The 19,306-nt window shown below is 41.9% G+C and overlaps 1 protein-coding gene across 1 annotated transcript; it reads right to left on the reverse strand.

Annotated features, from left to right (window-relative positions):
• Positions 1–106: 106 nt before the first annotated feature.
• On the reverse strand, positions 107–18,996 carry DDX17 (DEAD-box helicase 17). Its single transcript, XM_048501839.1, has 13 exons — positions 18,675–18,996; positions 16,356–16,494; positions 13,969–14,068; positions 12,188–12,321; positions 11,012–11,077; positions 10,713–10,854; positions 9,950–10,110; positions 9,698–9,870; positions 9,172–9,282; positions 7,989–8,050; positions 7,572–7,631; positions 3,526–3,762; positions 107–2,965 (listed from the first exon to the last, which is right to left on the reverse strand). Exons 1-13 carry the CDS (start codon positions 18,716–18,718, stop codon positions 2,451–2,453), a joined length of 1,944 nt encoding a protein of 647 aa, XP_048357796.1. The 5' UTR covers positions 18,719–18,996; the 3' UTR covers positions 107–2,450.
• Positions 18,997–19,306: the final 310 nt, after the last annotated feature.

Here is a 19,306-nt window from a genome sequence, read left to right on the forward strand (position 1 = left end):
AATGCAGGACAACTGAAACCACTGAACGGGGTTCTCCTTGTATCCCATATATTTTTAACAGGTGGGAAATATGAACATTTAAAAACATTTGAATTAAGACAAGAGCTTGCACTTTGACAACAGTGTTTTATTCATACCTACAAAAGAAAACAAGATGGTATCAAAAGGACAATTTATAAACTAACCATAACATAGCTTCTAGTATACTGTGCCTGAACACCACAGAGCTATGAATCTCTCCGTTCAAGTCTTTGTTAATACAACAGGAATGTGTTCAATTACCAGTTAGGGTTGAAACAGAGTGCTGACCCTACCCAAAATGCCTCTAAACCTTTCCATTAAGCAAAGCTCACACAGTAACTTATCATTAAAAAGATATATCGGATTGTTATTTCCACAAATGCTTACTGAGAAAACAGTGGACGTTACTGCTTTGCCAACAGGGCTCTCTCTAGCTGGTACGTGAAACCAAGCAGCACCACGTGGGACAGCAGCAGTATATGCCATAAAGCATTCAATGGTTAATACTCTGGCTGAGCATGAGACACTGTAGGCTGCAGCAGTCTTCAAGCTACAATAAAGGACTGCAAAACCCAAAACAATTCTGCATCTGCAGAGGTACTGAAGAAAGACAAAAGACCACTCAGTAATCCTGACTGTCCTGAACCCTTTTACCTAAAAAGAGAGAGGGAAAGTTACGTGGTTTCCTCCACATTTCCTGAACGTATAGATTAGTTTCTGCATGAACTAAAAAGACAGCTCCATGATATAGTTCATGAAGGAAACGCAGATTGAGTTCAGTAAGTGAACGTTCATGTGCATTGAAGCTTCTCTGCCAGATACATCAAGTGTTGCCTGAATTTGCACTCAAGACTGATTTAAGTCAAAGAAACGAGGAATTTAAACAGGCAAAGATTTCCCTCCCGCAGACCATGCTGACAACCTACCTGTACATTGTGGGCAGATACATATGTGATTTATTATTTCTCATCCTGCTCTCTATTGAGGACCACAAAGCCAGTTTTTACAAGTCAGCTTCTAATCACTATAAAATAACTGGCCAATCTTATTTCCTTGAACTCTGTACACCCTCCCACCCCACCCCCGCAAACAGAAAATAAGGTAGTCAATCTTGCAGCACAAGATCTATGCCTCTCAAATCAGGACACAAGTCATCTCTTGCCAGGTTACACGAACATGACAAGTGATGAACTACAAGACCAACTGTAGCCAGCCATTCTGCTAACAGTCACAACACATAAGCCTCAGTACTAGAAAAACCTATCCCACCCACCCTACCCATCAACCAATAGCCCTCTCTCAAACTGAAAAAAGAGATTGAATAAAAGTGTTATACTTGCCTAAAATTTCCTAGAATGTTGCTACCTACCTGTAAAAGCTGAGTGCAAAGGACAGCTCACTCAAAAGCAAAGCCCAAATCGGATCAGGGTACAAATGCAGCTCCAAGACATATTGGCCAGATCTCTCCCCCCCGCCCCCCAAAAGTTAAAGAGAAAAACTGAACCACTGAATTCCAGACAGTCTTGAACCTGTCCAGTATAATATTACCAAGTGAACAGAAACTATCTAGTTAGTTTCTATCTCCTGCTGAAACTCAATTTTAATGACACCAGCTGATAACCTGTGGGCAAAATTTCACCTGTGATCTCCTGAGTGGAATCCAGTTGTTAGTAATTTAACAGCTACAGAAAAATCCAATTTATTTTTCAGCAGTTAAACCTGGGATGAAAGTACTCTGCAACAGACAAAAACCTTCCTCCTGGTATTTACACTGCCTCCCCTTTGGCCGCTACCACCCAAGAGTTGCAGAAATGCTAACCAAAATCATGTGCTAATTATGTTATGTCTAATAGAGGGAGTTTAAACACGATGAACTGAGCCAAACTAGGCAAATTATATTTTCAAAATTCATTATTCCAAATCCAAATACCTGTGTTCAATTTTCATTTTAGAAAATGAAATCTTAACTCTAAAGAAAAAAAAAGTACACTCTTATTTTCCGTTAAGAAGGGAACCCTCCATAGCACCATCATTCTTGATGTCCACAGCATGGAGAACATGTCCTCTCTGCAGCAAATTTTCTTACACAAGCCTCAGACACAACAGACAATTGGGCTGGGACATTTCTGCCCTGCAGAGTCTCTCCCCCTTCCCATTTATTTTTAAAAGAGAAAATCATTCCAGATTCTTTAAGCATGCAAGGCCAAACTTCATATGTCTGTAACATAGTCAGTTTCCCAGTCAATTCTAATTTTAAAAACAAAATCAGTAATACGGATTGGGGACCGTTGTCTTGGGCAGAATTTGGATGGTGACCTCTACATCTAATCTGCATTGGAACACAGCACAATGGGGTGAGATGGGGGAAGGAAGGGAAGAAAAGGTTCTTAAATTGCAAATCTTGACTGGCGCTAACAAAGCCAACGGTCTCACTTGCGTGAAGGGGGTGGGGGTGGGGGAGGAGGTGGATATTGGTAGCTGGCGGTCTGTCCCATGTAGCCCATCACGTTAGTGCCTGGAGGCTGCGGAAACTGTTGCGACATGAGAGGCTGTGGCTGTTGGCCTGAACGGCCCATCCCTGCATACTGCTGTTGGCTGGTGCTCTGTGAGTTTCTCCCAGCATTGGTAGCGTTGGCTGCACCATAGCCAGCAGCCCCATACTCAGCCCCATAGCCACTTGTGCCATAAGCGGCAGCTCCATAGGCCCCCTGGGCATAACCATATTGGCCCTGCTGTGCCCCAAAGGTAGAATTTGGACTTCCATAAGCGCCACCATAGGCCTTGTTGGCTCCATTGGCAAAGCTGTCATTACGATCACGGTCCCTGAAGCTACCAGAGTCTCTTCGGCCATCTTTAACACCTCGGAGCCTTCGTTCACATTCCTCCTGGTACATCAGATTAGGGTTGTTGGATGAATTGCTGGTTCGATAACGAGAACGACCACCTAGAGATAGACATCATTTGCTTTAATATAGCACGTCAATCTCAAATAAAAGCTCCCCACATCAATTTTGCCCCCATATTTGTAATACTAAAACCAACAGCACCCATTAATATCATGAAGACTACCACACAACCATGGACTCTCTCCACATTATATAAACACTGAATTCTGAGATAAAAACACTGCAACACAGCATAGTCTGATACGTTTAGTGTAAATGTTAAAAGAAGGGCAGACGGGTTGAATACATTAGATGGGGATTTCAGATTTCATGTAATGGGCAATAAGGCTGTGAAAGTCAATTCACATCTTAAATCTCTATTGGTTTACACTATGTTATGGAAAGTGGGTTACATATTTTGCTAATGCGAACATACTCAAGGAAACAGATGGATAATCTATTCTGGCTTCTGGAAGGAATGACCTCATGTACACCACCAGCATACTAACTGCAAGTGAAACATAACCAGAATCTTGACTGACACTTGTCTCACTTCAGCCCTTGATAACCCACCCATCAAAATAAGCAAGCAGTCAACAAAACAAAAGCAACCATTTACCTCCACCTCCACCACCACCTCTATGGTCCACAAGCTGCATCAATTTTGGATTGATGGCCTGATTGGCTTCCTCTAGCACTTTGATCAGTTCTCTAGCTTGTTTCAAATTCCCTGGTGTGAAGAACGTGTAGGCAGTGCCTTTGTTGGTACTTCGAGCTGTACGGCCAATTCTGTGCACATAGTCCTCCGAGCTGTTTGGATAGTCGTAGTTTATCACAAACTTTACATCTTCCACATCTTGTGAGGCAACCAAAGCACAGTGAGGGGTTGAGGAGAGGGTAGTGGAAGAAGGATGTGCCAACAGAAGGTAGGGAGTACAAATGCAAGTGACAGTAACAAGAGAAAAGAAAAAAGTTAGTAGCTGTAAGGAGTAAAGACAACACAGACTTTTCCCAACAGAGCAGAAGGCTAAATTGAGAGGTTTCCCATGCGAACAAAAAAATTTGCGTTCAGAAGTTAAAACCAGTTCATCACTCTCAAATTCACCCATCCTTTGCTGTAGGCATGCCATGAACACAGAAACGCACTCTCGCTCTCCGAACATCGTGAATTTCAGGCAGTTTCACCTGTGCCAACCAACTGCGCCACTCTTTTATGGACATAGCAAAATGGAAGGGATGAGTGAAAGAACTGCTAAACACCCTTAACTCTGTTAGGAGAAGCCTATCAAATCTACCATCACTTAAGTCACTTACCTTCCAATCAGTCACAATGTACCAGAAATTTTTCAGAAATTTTACAATTGCTAAACATAATTTTAAAACTTCCCCTCCCCAGCAGCCATAAGATATCCCAGTTTCAGTTGTGGTAAAGTTTGCCGGTTTGGGTAAAGGATGGCTAGACTATTTTAATCTGTTTCCATAAAAATGCAAAACACTAACATTTAATCACACCACTAAGTTTAGCCTAGGCAAGATTTTTAGCATAAAACTGCTTGCAGTTAATTTGGACTAAGGGGATAAAACCCAGGTGCACCACCTAGGGGACATCCCTGAAACTTCAGAAATATGGAGGGTAGAAACTCAGTAAATGTTAGTGCGATGCTTTGCTAAAGCCCTGCCAAATAATATTAAGGAAAAGCAATTTTACAATCAACATTAACATCTCATGAACCAAAAAAAAATCTGCATTTTAAGGAGAATATTCAGATTATATCCAAGATAAAACACAGATTGACTTTTCTTTTAAAAATGAGAAACATTCCCTGTTGTTACCAGACCGATGCACACTCCCTCCTCCTGTGGGAAATCGCTGCAGCCGATCCCGTCTCTTTGCCTTTTATTTTTGGCGGCCTCCTTTCGAAAACTCCGCCCTCTGACACGGGACCACTGGAGCGCGGGGAGCATGCATCAAGGGTCCATGGCAGCGAGAAGTCCCCACACACGCTCGCTCTGTGAACTGGCTTAGATGCTTCTCTGTAGCCCCATTTGGTTGTCAAGCGCCTGAGAACCTGGGTTCACGTAAATGTTTCAGGTCCTCCAACGCTTGCTGTCCCCTCACAGGGCTTAAAGGGGGCAATTATCAAAAATGAAGAAGTTAAAAATTGTATCCAAAGGGTCAGGCTGCATCTATTGCCCAGACTGCATCAATTTCAAATAAAAGGATTGGGGGAGAAGGACAAAAGTGGGTTGTTACAGGTGGCAAAGGGGTGTTGTGTCTGTTTCTTATTACAGCAAGGGGGGGCTCCTCAATCTTTCCAGACTCCAAAGTCCTGAATCACACCAAAAAGTGAGAAGGCAGATTTCACAGGGGGCAGCGCGAGTCTCCAGCTTGGTGCAAAGATCTCAAAAGGGCAAATATTAGGGAAAGGCAGGGTAAGGCACTGAATACATTCACATCTAGGATTTAACTGGAGTCTGACAGACAGCAGGCTACGTGGCCTCAGCCAATCCAATTGTGAACATCCATTAGTAAAGTAGCCATAATAAATACCAGGAAGCATTTCTTGTTAGAAAGCACAGGAACTGTCAGTTAACAATGACAGGATCAATGAGCAGATGAGAAATCCATGGAAGGACACCAAGGAAAAGCAGGAAGAGAGTTGGTAGGGCAATTTTCATCTCAGACAGGTGGGACTGATATGCCCGTTATCTGAATAGGGTGCAGTGTGGGAGAAAGGGAAACATGCAGTAAAAAGTAGATTTTTCTCTTGATCAAGTTTGCACTGATATAAATGGTGCTAATCACAACACTTCTTCCAAGGAACTATATTCAGTTATTGATCCTTCTAAAAAGGAACCTGACTATCTGGGGATGCATACCGACTGAGATGCCCCCCGGAAAAGGACTGAATGTCTGAACGTAAATTGGGAGGGGCGGAAATTAGCAAACACGATCATCTAGAGAGCTGCTTCGACCACCAATGTAGATATGTCCCCAGACCTGCACTGAGTGATCGGCAGCTGATATCAAAGTTTCTGTTAAAGAAAACAAACAAAAAGAAATTTAATGATTTGACTTTAACAGAGTGAAGCGTAACCAATTTTTAACAGTGCAGAGGGATGTCTTCTCTTTTGGGGTTCATTCACAACCAAGAAATTATGGGGGACTCAACTTACCTGGAAGGAGCTTTCTGAAACCAGTGTTCCTTTGGGAAGAGGGAAAAACCCTGGTGACTCAGCCAAAAAGTGCGCGCCCCTGTTCTATATTTTAGGTAGAAGCCTTCACTTTCCAGGAACTTGGAGGAATTCGTCCAGATATTTGCTGGTTAGGTACTATAGTTTAATAAAAGCAGCAAATTCTGGGCCCCAAAACAAGCCAAGATGTTCTTTAGTAACAAGAAACAGACTCTGGAACCTTTTCCCCACAGCCTCAGTGAAGTGGAGAAGGCAGAGTGGGGAAACTGCTTTCTTTAAATAGTATCCAAATGAGTTGTTTTGGGGATATATATGAGGAGTAGGGCTGTTTTTAAGTGTCTAGGCAAGATGCACAAAGAAGCTACCAGCACACAGCAAGCCTGTTTAAACATGAATACCAAAGGAAACAATATTGTCTTTCACTTAAAAAAAAAAGAAAATAAAAAAGAACAACAATTCTGGCTTCACCCCTTCTCCTGACAGGCCCAAGTTCTACCTGCACAGGTCCAGACATGACCCCAGAGGACAGAGACTGAAGTCCACGTGAACATCTCTCAGAAAAGCATGGGGCAATTTAAGGGACAGGGTAGGAGAATGCAGGTTATGAGAGTAAAGATTACCAACTAGTTTAGTATGTTTATCATATATAAAATGCACCACAAACAAGGTATCTTTTCAACTCTTAAGAATTTTGAGTGACAAAAAGTCTACATATTTGAAAGAAGTTCCTATAAAGAGTTGATTTCTACCAATTCATTCTACGATCAGTCACAATGGGCCACCACTGGAACTCAATAATGCTGAATAGCTCCAAGGTGTGGTCTCTGCCCTGCATGTCCCGTTTGTACAAGGGGGTCTGTTATTTTTGACAATTTTGCACCCCTCAAAGAAAACTAGGATAAATCCTCACTATGAGAAAGCATTTGGTGATTTTTACTATAACCTCAGTAATCCAATACAAGAGGAAAGTGAGGTAGAATACGTGTGAGTGAAAATATCAAATATGCTCAAGCAAAACAGTGTTTTGTGACTGGGTAAAGGGAAGGTCTACCTAGGCAAGGGTTTTATGGTGCAATTACATTAGTAACGCACATGGGTGAAAAAATGTATCTTTTAAGTTGTTCGGTCTTCTACCTAACAATTCTAACCAACAGCTCATTGGATGCAGTCCAGGCCTAGCCATCCAGACACAAAGCTGGAAAGAAGGTGGATGAGGTAGGGTTGGGCTGAGTAATTGGGCGTCTCTTCTCCCCATTGGCGATCGATTAGTCATGCCTAGGCCTTGCTGAAGACCAAAGCCTGTTCGTTAGGAGCAGGAAGAGACTTTGAATATGAAAGAAAAAAAAGATTAAGGTTAAAAAAGGCATTTCACATGTGGGGGAAAGTCACGCTTTAAATTTTTTAGGAAAAGAACATCTGAATCTAAGGAAATGACCTGAGAAGCAGGTAGAGAAGCCCATGTGTACAAACCTAGCCCACGAGATGCAACATCCGTAGCAATTAGGATAGGAGCCTTTCCAGAACGGAATTCTGAAAGAAAAGAACCATGCTTGATATGCCTCCATGAATCACGAAACAACATTTTAGGCAACACACAGACATTTCATTTCGATTCTGATAACTCCAAAAAAAAAAAAATCCTAAATGCCTAGAATTGGTCCGATGGCTGGCTCTGAAAAATGCTCATTACAGCAGTCCCATCAAGAAAACACATTACAAATTTAAATAAACAAACTCAATACAGAAATTAATATTCATAAAAGCTAAATGGCAAGCAAACTTAGCACATGAATCAAAGAACCTGTGTTACTGTACTGCCTATAAATCACACAATTCCCAAGTTTTTTAAGTGTTCCAGCAAGCCCACCAATTCTTCCTTCTACTCACCATTAAGTACCCAATCTCTTTCTGGCTGACTCTTGTCTCCATGAATACACATAGCCGGCCACCTACCCAAAAAAAAGTGTTTTAAACAACATGGGCAAAAAGTTCAAAGTATGAATGCTGCCAATATTCAATTAACACCAAACTGATGTAGATCAATTTAAGTAACCAAGACAGAGGGTTCCACTGACTTTATGACAGAGTAAGAAACACAAGCATGGTCATGAAAGCCTTTTAGATGTAGAGCCAAACACCACTGGGAGATAGTGTGAGATATGAAAGAAGAAGAAGAGTTGGATTTATATCCCCGACTTTCTCTCCCATAAGAAGACTCAAAGGGGCTGACAAGCTCCTCCCCGCCCCCCCGCCCCGCACACAACAAACACCCTGTGAGGTAGGTGGGGCTGAGAGCTCAGAAGAATTGTGACTAGCCCAAGGTCACCCAGCTGGAATGTGTTGGGAGTGCACAGGCTAATGTGAATTCCCCAGATAAGCCTCCACAGCTCATGCGGCAGAGCGGGGAATCAAACCCGGTTCCTACAGATTACAGTGTACCTGCTCTTAACCACTATGCCACTGCTGCTCTTTAGAGAACTCTCGGTCCAGAATACAAACTGTTTTTCAGTTCACTGCATGCTCTCTCTATTCAACTTGTGTTCTCCAATTATAGCCTGAATATTTCTGAAGATGTGTCTGTGTACTATCACATAGGTAGTTAATTAGTTCACGGCCTGATATAAGATTCCCAATGTTTTCTTTTTTTATCATATTAACGTCCTGCTTTTGGACCATACACCTTCACAAAGTGGTCTAGAACATTTTAAGGACTATTTCAACTCTTTCTTACTTCTTTCCTTTCCTCGTATTTTACCCCTCCTCAACTCATGCACACGATTCTGCTGTAGCTCATTCATCCAGATATCTTGCAACACACTATTTGTAGCCCAAACAATTGTGTTTAAATTGTTTTAATGTAGGTCTTGTAAAAATCCAGGTGCTAGTTTCTCATTCAGAGAGAAGCATTCACTGTTTTCCAGAACAGGAAGCCATTTCACTCCTATTGCTGCCTGGGTTCCATTACAAAGGAAAGAGCAGCATCTATGAGGGGTTGCCAAAATGACCATTTATGCTTCTCCAAGCTTCCCACCTGCAACATATCAATTCAAATGAAGACAATAAGACCTACCCATCTCTACGCATTCTTCGCGTTAGATCATCACATCGTCTTTTAGTCTCCACAAAGATGATAGTCTTGTTCTCTTTTTCAGCCATAATTTCTTCCATTAGCTGTATCAGTCTATTAAAAGATCAACAAAAAAGTCTACACGTTAGACACAAGGAACTTTATTCACGCTGAGATAACAGTGAGCAGAAAACCTCATTTTGGTACCACTCAATTATAAAATACTCATGCACAGTATTTAAACAGTAACTTTTTTTAAGCCAGTAGGTATTATAGAAGAAGTAACTGGTTTTAAGTATGGTCTAAAGCATTACTGAACTATTTACGTGCGCAGCTCTACTTTATGGATTTTTTGTAAGTGCTTCAAAGGTTCCATTAGGAAGGGGGAAAACAGGATAAAAATAGATGAAAGTCAATATATACTTAAATTTCACTGATCTGACTGAACTGGTCTAGCCAAACAACATCACCGATAAAAGGAGGCTCTGAGCATGCAAGAAAATTGAGGGAAATACAGCAGCGCCCATACTTATGGTCCTTCTCGCTCTCCATGCACACATCCACTATCTGCAGGATATTATGATTGGCACTCAACTCCAGGTTGCCCACGTTGATCTGGACATAGTCATGCAAAAAGTCCTCAGCCAGCTGGCGTACCTCCTTTGGCCAAGTGGCACTCCACATGAGAGTCTGCCTGTCAGGCTGAGAGGAAGGACAGGTTAGCTGGCTGACAAACATACAAAAGGAAAATTAAAAAGATTTAATCTAAAAAATTATATACCCGTATCTGATCAACGATTTTGCGAATCTGAGGTTCAAAACCCATATCCAGCATCCTGTCAGCTTCATCTAGTACAAGGTATGTACAACGGCGGAGGTTTGTTTTTCCTGCTTCCAAAAAGTCAATCAGACGTCCAGGAGTAGCGATGCAAATTTCAACACCTGGAGGGGAAAGGAGTAAAATCACTTAGACCCTCAAAGTAAAAATCCAGGCTCCTGTACCATTCAGCCTGTCATCACCAGATTTTACATTTTAATGTCCTGTTCTACAAGTCATCTGACGACTCAATCTCAAGCATAGAGATACAGCTGTTAAGCATGCATTATATACTTATCTATGCTTACAGTGAAGCTGAATGAACCTCTTCTAGTCCATAGCTCGGAATGGGCGTATTATAGGCAAGTTAAATGAAAATCTGAACTATTAAACTGAGCACAGGATTTCATATCAATCTTCACTGGCACTGCTTACATAACTTGTTATTAGTGGCCTCCCAGAGACGTATAAGGGGTTGGGTTTCACCGTTAATATTGTTATACTGTTTTTATGCTGTTCATGTTTCTATGATTGCAGTGTTTTGTACTGTTTTATTGTTGTTGTTCACCACCCTGAGCCCTGCAGGGAAGGGTGGTTTATAAATCGAAAAATAAATAAATAAATAAAATATACCTGCATAACATTTGCTTAGGATAAACTGACTTTCATGACTTAGAAAGCAGTAACTGCTTAGGATAGTATTAGTACTCATCCTGCTATCACTTACCTCTCTCCAAGTCTCTGATCTGAGGACCTTTGGGTGCTCCTCCATATATACAGGTGCTCTTTAGTCTTGAACATTTACCATAGTCATCAGCTACCTGTTGGACTTGCTGAGCCAGCTCTCGTGTAGGAGCCAGAACCAAGCACTGAAAAAAGAAACTTGTTCAGAATACTACGTACCACACTTTAACTTGGTATCTGTTTGAACATTAGAGGGAAAGCTCACAGAACTGCCATTTACCCAAGATCCACAAATACAGTACAATAAAACTTCATACAACAAACCACAAAAAAACTACTCACAATTGGACCATCTCCTCTTTCCAAATACGGCTGGTGATTGATGTGAACAATTGCAGGTAGCAAATACTGAAACAAAGGGGAAAACCGCATACATTAGAGGACACAAGAGGTAGTGGTTAACTGCTGAAAAGGAGGCAATGGCAAACCACCTCCAAACATCTCTTCCATGAAAACTCTACAGGGTCACCATAACTCAGCTGTGACTTGATGGTCAAAAAAAGAAAAAACACACTAAAAATTGCATATCCAATTTAAAATCCACTCTCAAAACAGCAACTCAACTGATCCCTAACCTGAAGCTAAGAACATCCTCTTCCGTGTAATGAAACAAATGAGCTGACCACAGGGTTGCACTAAGAAGAGGACAGCGAAAATTCACTAAGATCAAATCAACAATGGTGAAGTTTCACAATCCCACTTGCTAAACCAGGCCAAGTACTGAGGAAAGACGACGGAGCAGGAGATGACAGTGACAGGCTGCAGTTCAGGATGGCCTGGCACTATTTGCCAAGCAGAGAATGCTGCTGTCACATTGATGAAGACTAAAGAGGAATAAAAAGTTATTGTACACACATTCTTCTCTGCAATTTCACAACTCCAAACACCCATGAAAAACTGAGATGCCTCAGAATACTTCTTTTACAATTTTCAAGGCCTTAAACCAGTGGTGGCGAACCTATGGCACTCCAATTGGCCATGCTGGCAGGGGCTGATGGGAATTGTAGTCCATGAACATCTGGAGTGTCATAGGTTTGCCACCACGGCCTTAAACTAAGGACACATATAGTAGCAGTTTTCAATAACAAGAGGCCGTGAGTGCAAACCTATTCACTCTTACCTGCCACTGCCCTATGAACCCACTGAACAAAATGAAACTTGCTTCTGAATACATATACAGACAATTGGGCCACGTGACAGCAGACCCAATTTCTCACATTTCATATCACCCTTAAAGGGTGAATGGCTTGGCTCCGAGATACCATAATGTTTTTTTCTTGTGATATGAGCCTACAAGGACATTTGTTTGTAACTGTATATCTACCCATTTACCAAGAACCCTACTATAGTGTACAAAGGAGGTATTAGGATGTGAGGGAAATTCAGGATCTAGCCTTGGCGTAGAAAAGAGAGCTCATAAAAAGTAATCCCAGAGAAAATGAGAAAAAAATAACATACTGCCAATGTTTTCCCAGATCCAGTCTGAGCAATGCCAACCATATCACGACCACTGAGGGCTAATGGGAAGCCCTGACACTGAATTGGGGTTGGTTCTGTGAAATGCTGGTCCATCAAGACATCCATTACATATTCTAAAAGTTGGAAGGAAATACACAAACAAAAAATCAAGAACGGTGAGATTTATGCATAAGCCTTGTAATATTAATTATGTTCTATAAATTTATTTGATAAAACATAGCTTTCCCAAACTACATGGTAAGATTATCTATTGGAGGTACACTTGACTAATCAAAATAAATAATATAGGATTTCAATACTATCAATCATGCTGATTGATGACTGAATAATATATATATATTGACTGAATAATATAGGATTTCAATACTATCAATCCTCTGAAGATGCCAGCCACAGATGCAGGCGAAACGTCAGGAGAGAATGCTGCTAGAACACGGCCATACAGCCCGGAAACCACACAGCACCCAAGTGATTCCGGCCGTGAAAGCCTTCGACAATAATATGTTTAAGACTATAGGGTTGACTATATCCAAAGACTCTGTTTGCATTTCAGGTGTACTCGTTGAGCTGACCATGCTCCTGAATGTACATAAAGCAGCAGCCAGAATGACAGGTTATCAGTTTAGGCTGCTATACCTATTGTGAGCGTTCATGGAAAAACCTAACCTGGTCACACTTAATGACCACCAAACTACACTGCTGAAATATCTTTTGAGATGTTTCCAGGAAGTTCTCAGAAACTTCAAATAGTCCAAAATGTGACTGTTCCATTATTACCTAGAGCAGTGTTTCCAACCTTTTCGACGTCACGATATCCTTGACCTTACTCTTCATATCTCACGGTACCCCTGCCATCCTCCCCCCATCTTCCCCTCCCAGTTCCCCTGCTTGCCACCCACCCCCCCACCTTCCCCTTCCAGGGTAAAGGGAAGCACGGGGTGGGTGGGTGGGTGGGAGGGAAGTGGCTGCTGACCTTGCAGCAGGCCCTGCCCCCTGGGCCAGCTCCATATCCTTGCGGGTGCCAGTGGGAGACAGCGCAAAAGTGAGGGGGGCCGGTAGTGTTGCCACGGTACCCCTGGACATGCTCACGGCACCCCAGGGTACCACGGAACCCTGGTTGGGAATCGCTGACCTAGAGTATAGTATAGTGATTCTTTTACACTGAACCTGTACCAGTTTCACTGACTATTAATTTCCTTCCCAGGTCAGTTCTAAATTGGCTTTGTCATATAAAGCCATGAATGGTTCAACTCCAGGATACCATAATGCTTTCTTCTCTGATACAAGCCTAAACAGACACTCATAATAGATCTTTGGAGAGGTCTGGTAGGTGGTGACATGCGAACGGAACTTCTCACTGGTGGCACACGTGGTGGAATGCCTTCTCATAGAAGAAACACTGGGCTATGTCTTTTTTAATATTTAAGAGGATTGCTAACAAGCTCTTCAGCAAGCTTTGGGTTAAAATTACCTTTTATTTTCTCTCAGAGAACAGGAACATTTATGTGGAATGTTGAATTGAAAATGTTCAATTTTTACCCAGCTGCTGATTAATTTTATAAACTGTATAATTTCTGTGCTTTAATTTATTGTCCTCTCTAGTTTTTAACTATGGTTTTATCCTACCTATTACTGTATTCATGACTACTATGAATTGCTTTGGGGGCACCTGGGAGCCTAAAAGTGTCATTTTTTTTTCATAAATAAGATTTCCTCCCTCTTTCCAATACCTGTGCTTAACTATAGGACAGAATACTCACGTGGAAAGTTACACTGGTGGAAGGCAAATACAGGCTTGGGGCACCCATCTGCTCCTCTAACTGTAATCTCTTTCTTTCTTCTCAGCTCATCAACTTCATACTATTGAAGGAAGCAAACAAATTGGGAATCCCTTTATTTCTATCAGTGCAAATAATTCAAATCAAACTTTAACCAACATACATTATGCAATCTTTAGCTCTTTCTAATCTAACAGCTGTGTGGTAGAGAACTATTGTTAGGTTTTTTTTTCACTATCAGCACCATTTCCAGAGAGCTAATGAATCCATATCTGAATAGGAACATGTATGGTGTAATGGTCATATTGGATATGCTACATCCAATGCAGCAAAAAGTGAAGCTTTCTGGGATGAATCCTACCACTACCGTGCTAGTCAAATGAGCAAAAATTAGAAACCTCCTTCCAGTCTAAAGCACCTTTCTTCAACCAAAGAGCTACTCGCATTGGAGGAAAGCTTCTCTGAGGAAAGGTGGCTCTAACCAGATGTTTGCATGACTTAAAAAAGGTCCTCCTATCATCGTCTTGTCATATATTACTTTACCATGAACACATTTTCAAGATATTTAATATTCTACTGAATCCGCAAAGTAAGACCCTACCAAATCAAGACAATACATCAAGGCCCGTCCTTCCTTATCTATATATGAATGTGGATTATTTTAAATTTTATAGCGTTTATAGTTCTCCAGGCTCAAAATGACTCAGGGCTAATTAAAAATGCAGCAAATAATGTCCCTCATTTCCTTTAATATTATTCCATCAGGCTTCTTCACAGAATTTATTTGTATATTGGATTTATTTCATCAGACTTTATTGTATATTGTATATTGTATTTGGATCCAATATTGTATATTGGATTTATTTCATCAGACTTTACCCTTCAATTTCAGCAACATCTCCATAACTGCAGTCTGCATTTCAGTTAATGGATGCCCTTCCCTCCCCCTTTTCTTTCTTGCCTTTATTAGGTTCTTGTTAGCATTTTAAACCTTTTCATTAATTTCTTCCCTTTGGTTGTCTACTATTACCCCTATTTTTGAGACAGTGAGATATTTGTATTGAAATTGCTTTTTAACATGGTAAATGTTGATTATTATGAGTTGCCCTGAGCCCATCCAATGGGGAAGGGTAGCCTAGAAATCCAGGAAATAAATATATTTTAAAAGCTGTTATACCCAAAAGCAGGCACTAGTCCCTCAAAATGTATTCATTTAAAAAGGCACAGCAAGCTATCAATAACTCTGGTTTCACTTGATTGCTATATGTGAATAAGTATTTGGAACCATTTTTTAAAAGTTAAGTGATTAATATTTTAATATATATAAGATCTATTCCTGTTTCTAGAAACAACAGTACTTTGGAGAGTAGCATCTTCCTTTTGTAAGAACCACAAACAAAACAATTTCGCTATTTTTTATAACTTCACATACAATTTCATTATCTATTGGCAAAACGAACGCATACTTACCTAAAAAATAAATTTATCTGCCCAAAATCTGTTTTCCCAGCATTAGAACAAGTCACAACACATCATAGCTTTGAAGCTGTCAGAACACTGATTACAAGCTTGAATTGCAGTGAGATGAGCCACTCACATGAACACAAGATGCTGCCTTATACTGAGTCAGATTGTTGGTTTATCACAGTGGTTCTCAACCTTTCTAATGCCGCGACCCTTTAATACAGTTCCTCATGTTGTGGTGACCCCCAACCCTAACGTTTATCCATTTTACAGATGGAGAACACTGATGCAGAGAGTCTTAGGCAACCCCTGTGAAAGGGCCGTTCAACCCCCAAAGGGGTCGTGACCCACAGGTTGAGAACCATCAAGTTAGTACTGACTACACACACTGGCAGCAGCTCTCCAGGATCTCAGGCTGTTTTCTTACATCGCCTACTACCTGATTCTTTTAACGGGAGATGCCAGGGCTTGAACCCGGGATCTCCCACATGCCAGGCAGATGTTCTATCACTAAGCAACAGCCCCATGCCCACCCATCTGAAGATGAATAGGAATGGCCTTGAAAGAATCAAGCAGCAAAGACTTTGGAAACTGGAGGAGAGTTTGTCCTTGTTACTGATCTATTTAGATGGTATTACTAACATAAGCTTATCTAGAAAGGGTGGCTGTGTAACCTTTTGCAATCGCACATTTTTGTAGGTTTAGATAATCTTAAATAAGATCAATCAGACAATTATATATCACCCATAATAAATGACTGAGAACCAGAATAGTAGATACATGAGCAAACTAATCTGTACACAAACTCCTGGACATTTGCACAGTTTGGACAGCATCCAGCTGAAAAGATTAAAACCTGAAAAGCTTCCAAGTATGCAAAGAACAACAACAACAAAAACACTCACAGGAGTGAGTCTGGCCACTTCTGGATGTTCGACATAGAAGTTCTTCTCAAACTTGGGCAACTCGTTCAAGTCCCATTTCTTCTTACGCAGTCGTTCTCCTGGGTTTCCAAATTTCTTGGGAGGAAGAGGACTGCCAAACCTGGGAGGGGGGTGGGTGGGAGAGTATCAACTGTTTGCAAAAACTATTTACAAAAATATTCAAGCAACTTTTTTTGTGGATTTTTTATTCTTTTAAAGCTTTCATTCTTTTAAAATTTGCCACATAGTATTGCCAGTCAACAAACAACAAAAAGAAGACATTTAGGGATAGAAAGTCAAGTCACGGCAGCAACTGTTAATCACACAGACCAAAATAGCCCCATTCTAGAAGATACTGAAAACTGAAAGTGTTTACTGTATATAAATTTTCCCACAGTAACATTAAAGAATCAAATCTACTCCAGTTTTAAGTTCCGACAGTCATTCACTAAAACATTACATTTTTAAAAAACATTAGTTTCCAATGGAAGCTAAATTGCAAAATGGAGAACCTTTTAATATATATAACAGACAAGGTAATTTTGTAAGTCATTTCCTCCATTAATTTAGCAAACTATTAGCTACAAATTCCACTGTAGTCATAACTACCTTGCAGGTAGAATCCTTTCACTATTGTGCACCTGCAAAAGGTTTGTGTTTCCGAATATATGCACCACCTTCTTTCCCGAAGGAGCTATCCTCACTCTCCAGGAACTGACAGTGCTAGGCAGCATTTTTGTTTCATCAAAGCATCATTTCAGAATTTAATTAAGGGGCCAGCAAAATGAATGCATCAAGCAAGACATTAATCTAGATCTGTTTAACAATCTTGAGAAAGAGGTTCAGATCCCCACCAATTATTTCTCTTTCAAAGTTATCAGAAATAATTTCCTTTCTAGTAGAAATATTAGCAACCGCCATTTTAATTGAGCATGCCTGACACTAACAAGTTGAACATTTGCTGTGTTTATTCCCACACTGACTACTGTTAGTTTAAAAGACTAGCAGAATAGGCAAAGGCCAGGCAGAAAAACTTCTGTACTATAATACTAACTCTCACACTGTACCAGGATGAAACTTGGCCAATATCGACACTACCACGTTTAAAGGGAGAACTGATGGGATTATCAATACAAAACACAATAATAGAATATCAGAAATCCCAGAAAATTTCATACTGCATTTGCCCCCTTAATATAAAAAAAGCTGTTCCTGGAAAGCAAAGTATTGCAGTAAAAACTGAACTTACACGGTAAATAAGTGTGAAACATTAATCTATTTAGCTTCCGCGCTGTTATTCTATCTACACTAAGACATTAGATAGTCATCCCCCCAAAAAATGTGAGAACGAGGCCTAGAAATCGAAAAGGTCCAGAATGAAATGAATAGCCCTCTCACTGTTCTCGTGGACAAGCACGGACCTAAATCACAAACGAAAACATTCAAAACCAGCCCTTCAATTTTACCAGGATTATACCCCTTTCGTAGCACCCGCATATTATTTTAATGGCCTCTGCAAAGAGAGGCTCTGAACAGGCACCGGAAAATAAACCACCGGCTTCTGCAAGGGGGGGTCCCACTCAACCCGGAGAAAAACGATATCGCCGCACAGAGTCAGGAGGAAGCGAAACCGTGACGAGTCTGCCGGATGAGGACCCCCAAGAAGGCAAGGCCTTCCTGACCTGATAGTTAAAAGCGGATAAAGGGGGAGGGGGACGCAGCCTTCCTCCCCGCCTGCAGTTCCTTCCTCCTCCTCCTGGCTTCCGTCCCCAGATCTTCGCCCTTCCTCGGCTCGCCCAGGGCATTTCGCCGCCCTCCCTCGGTCCGCTTCCATATTGTGACACTACTTTGCACTCGAAAATATCCCATTTCCCGAATACCAACCTTTCTGCTGGACAGATATTTGGGATCAAGAAGTCCCGGGGTTTAGTTTTCCCCATCAAGAGTTACCAGCACCCACCCACCCCTCCCCCCAAAGCATTAAACTCATGCAATTCCTCCACCACCACTCTGTACCTGTTTACTCAAAATACCAGCATCGGCACCACACCGATTTGAACAGGCTCGCTCCTTAGCGAACTATATCATAAGAGTAGAAACTTGCTGCAGCAACAGAACTGGCCCCTCCCCTGTCGTTCTCCCCCCACCCCCATATTGGGGGAGAATCTCCTGTCCCTTCGCAGGTCATTATTTCCCCAGAAAGAACCTGAGCCATTGCTAACTTCTGCCGGCCGAGGCCCTGAGAAGGCTCAGCGTGGGGGTGGGAGGAAGCAAGAGCCCTCGGGCGCCCCCCCTCCTTACCCGCCGCGGTCACGGTCGCGGCCTCGATCTCCGAAGCCCCGCATCTTCACAGGCCGAGGGAGGCCGCTGGCGCAAGGCTGTGGGGGCGGAGGAGTAGGAGACGGGAAGGCCCAACGGTTGCAGCTGCTCCCGGTTCTGCTGCCTCCACTCTCTCTCTATTGAGCAAAACTTAGCAGTCGTGGTTCCCGAGATGTAGAGCTGGCTGGACTTGGTTTCGCCTCCGTCAGACGGGCTGAAGAAAACCGAAAACTGTTCAGCGATAGAGACAAGATTGTCTTCCTCGCCCGGTCTCCACACACAAAATGGCCGCCGTCACCCTAGCTCGCCTCTTCTTACGTTACCGGTCTACCCGCCGTTTGCGTAAGTTACGTCCCTGAATAGCCGGAGAGGCGGGAAACACGTCATTACGTCTATTCTCAAAAATCAATCGTGTACGTTGGCCGTCCTAAGGAGCAGATTCAAGGCACACGCTATAGGGGAAAAGCGTAGCGATGTGTCTGGGTTAGCGTACTGTGCTTGAAGAATGGGGCCTTCCAACCGAACACGAAGGGGGTGGTACCGGCAGAGTGAGACAATGAACCCTTCCTGTTTGTTGTAAAATTAAACTGTTGAAGTCTCATTATCAGTTTTTA

The sequence above is a fragment of the Sphaerodactylus townsendi genome, linkage group LG06 (genome assembly GCF_021028975.2).
Source record: "Sphaerodactylus townsendi isolate TG3544 linkage group LG06, MPM_Stown_v2.3, whole genome shotgun sequence".
Classification (NCBI taxonomy): domain Eukaryota; kingdom Metazoa; phylum Chordata; class Lepidosauria; order Squamata; family Sphaerodactylidae; genus Sphaerodactylus; species Sphaerodactylus townsendi.

Excerpts from the sequence above, each read along its gene's own strand:
- DDX17 (XM_048501839.1), bottom strand. The coding sequence starts at position 18,718 with ATGCGGGGCTTCGGAGATCGAGGCCGCGACCGTGACCGCGGCGG. Across the intron at positions 9,871-9,949 it reads AAATCGTTGATCAGATACGG|CCTGACAGGCAGACTCTCAT; the intron begins GTATATAATTTT and ends CCTTCCTCTCAG. Across the intron at positions 2,966-3,525 it reads AGGTGGTGGTGGAGGTGGAG|GTGGTCGTTCTCGTTATCGA; the intron begins GTAAATGGTTGC and ends GTCTATCTCTAG.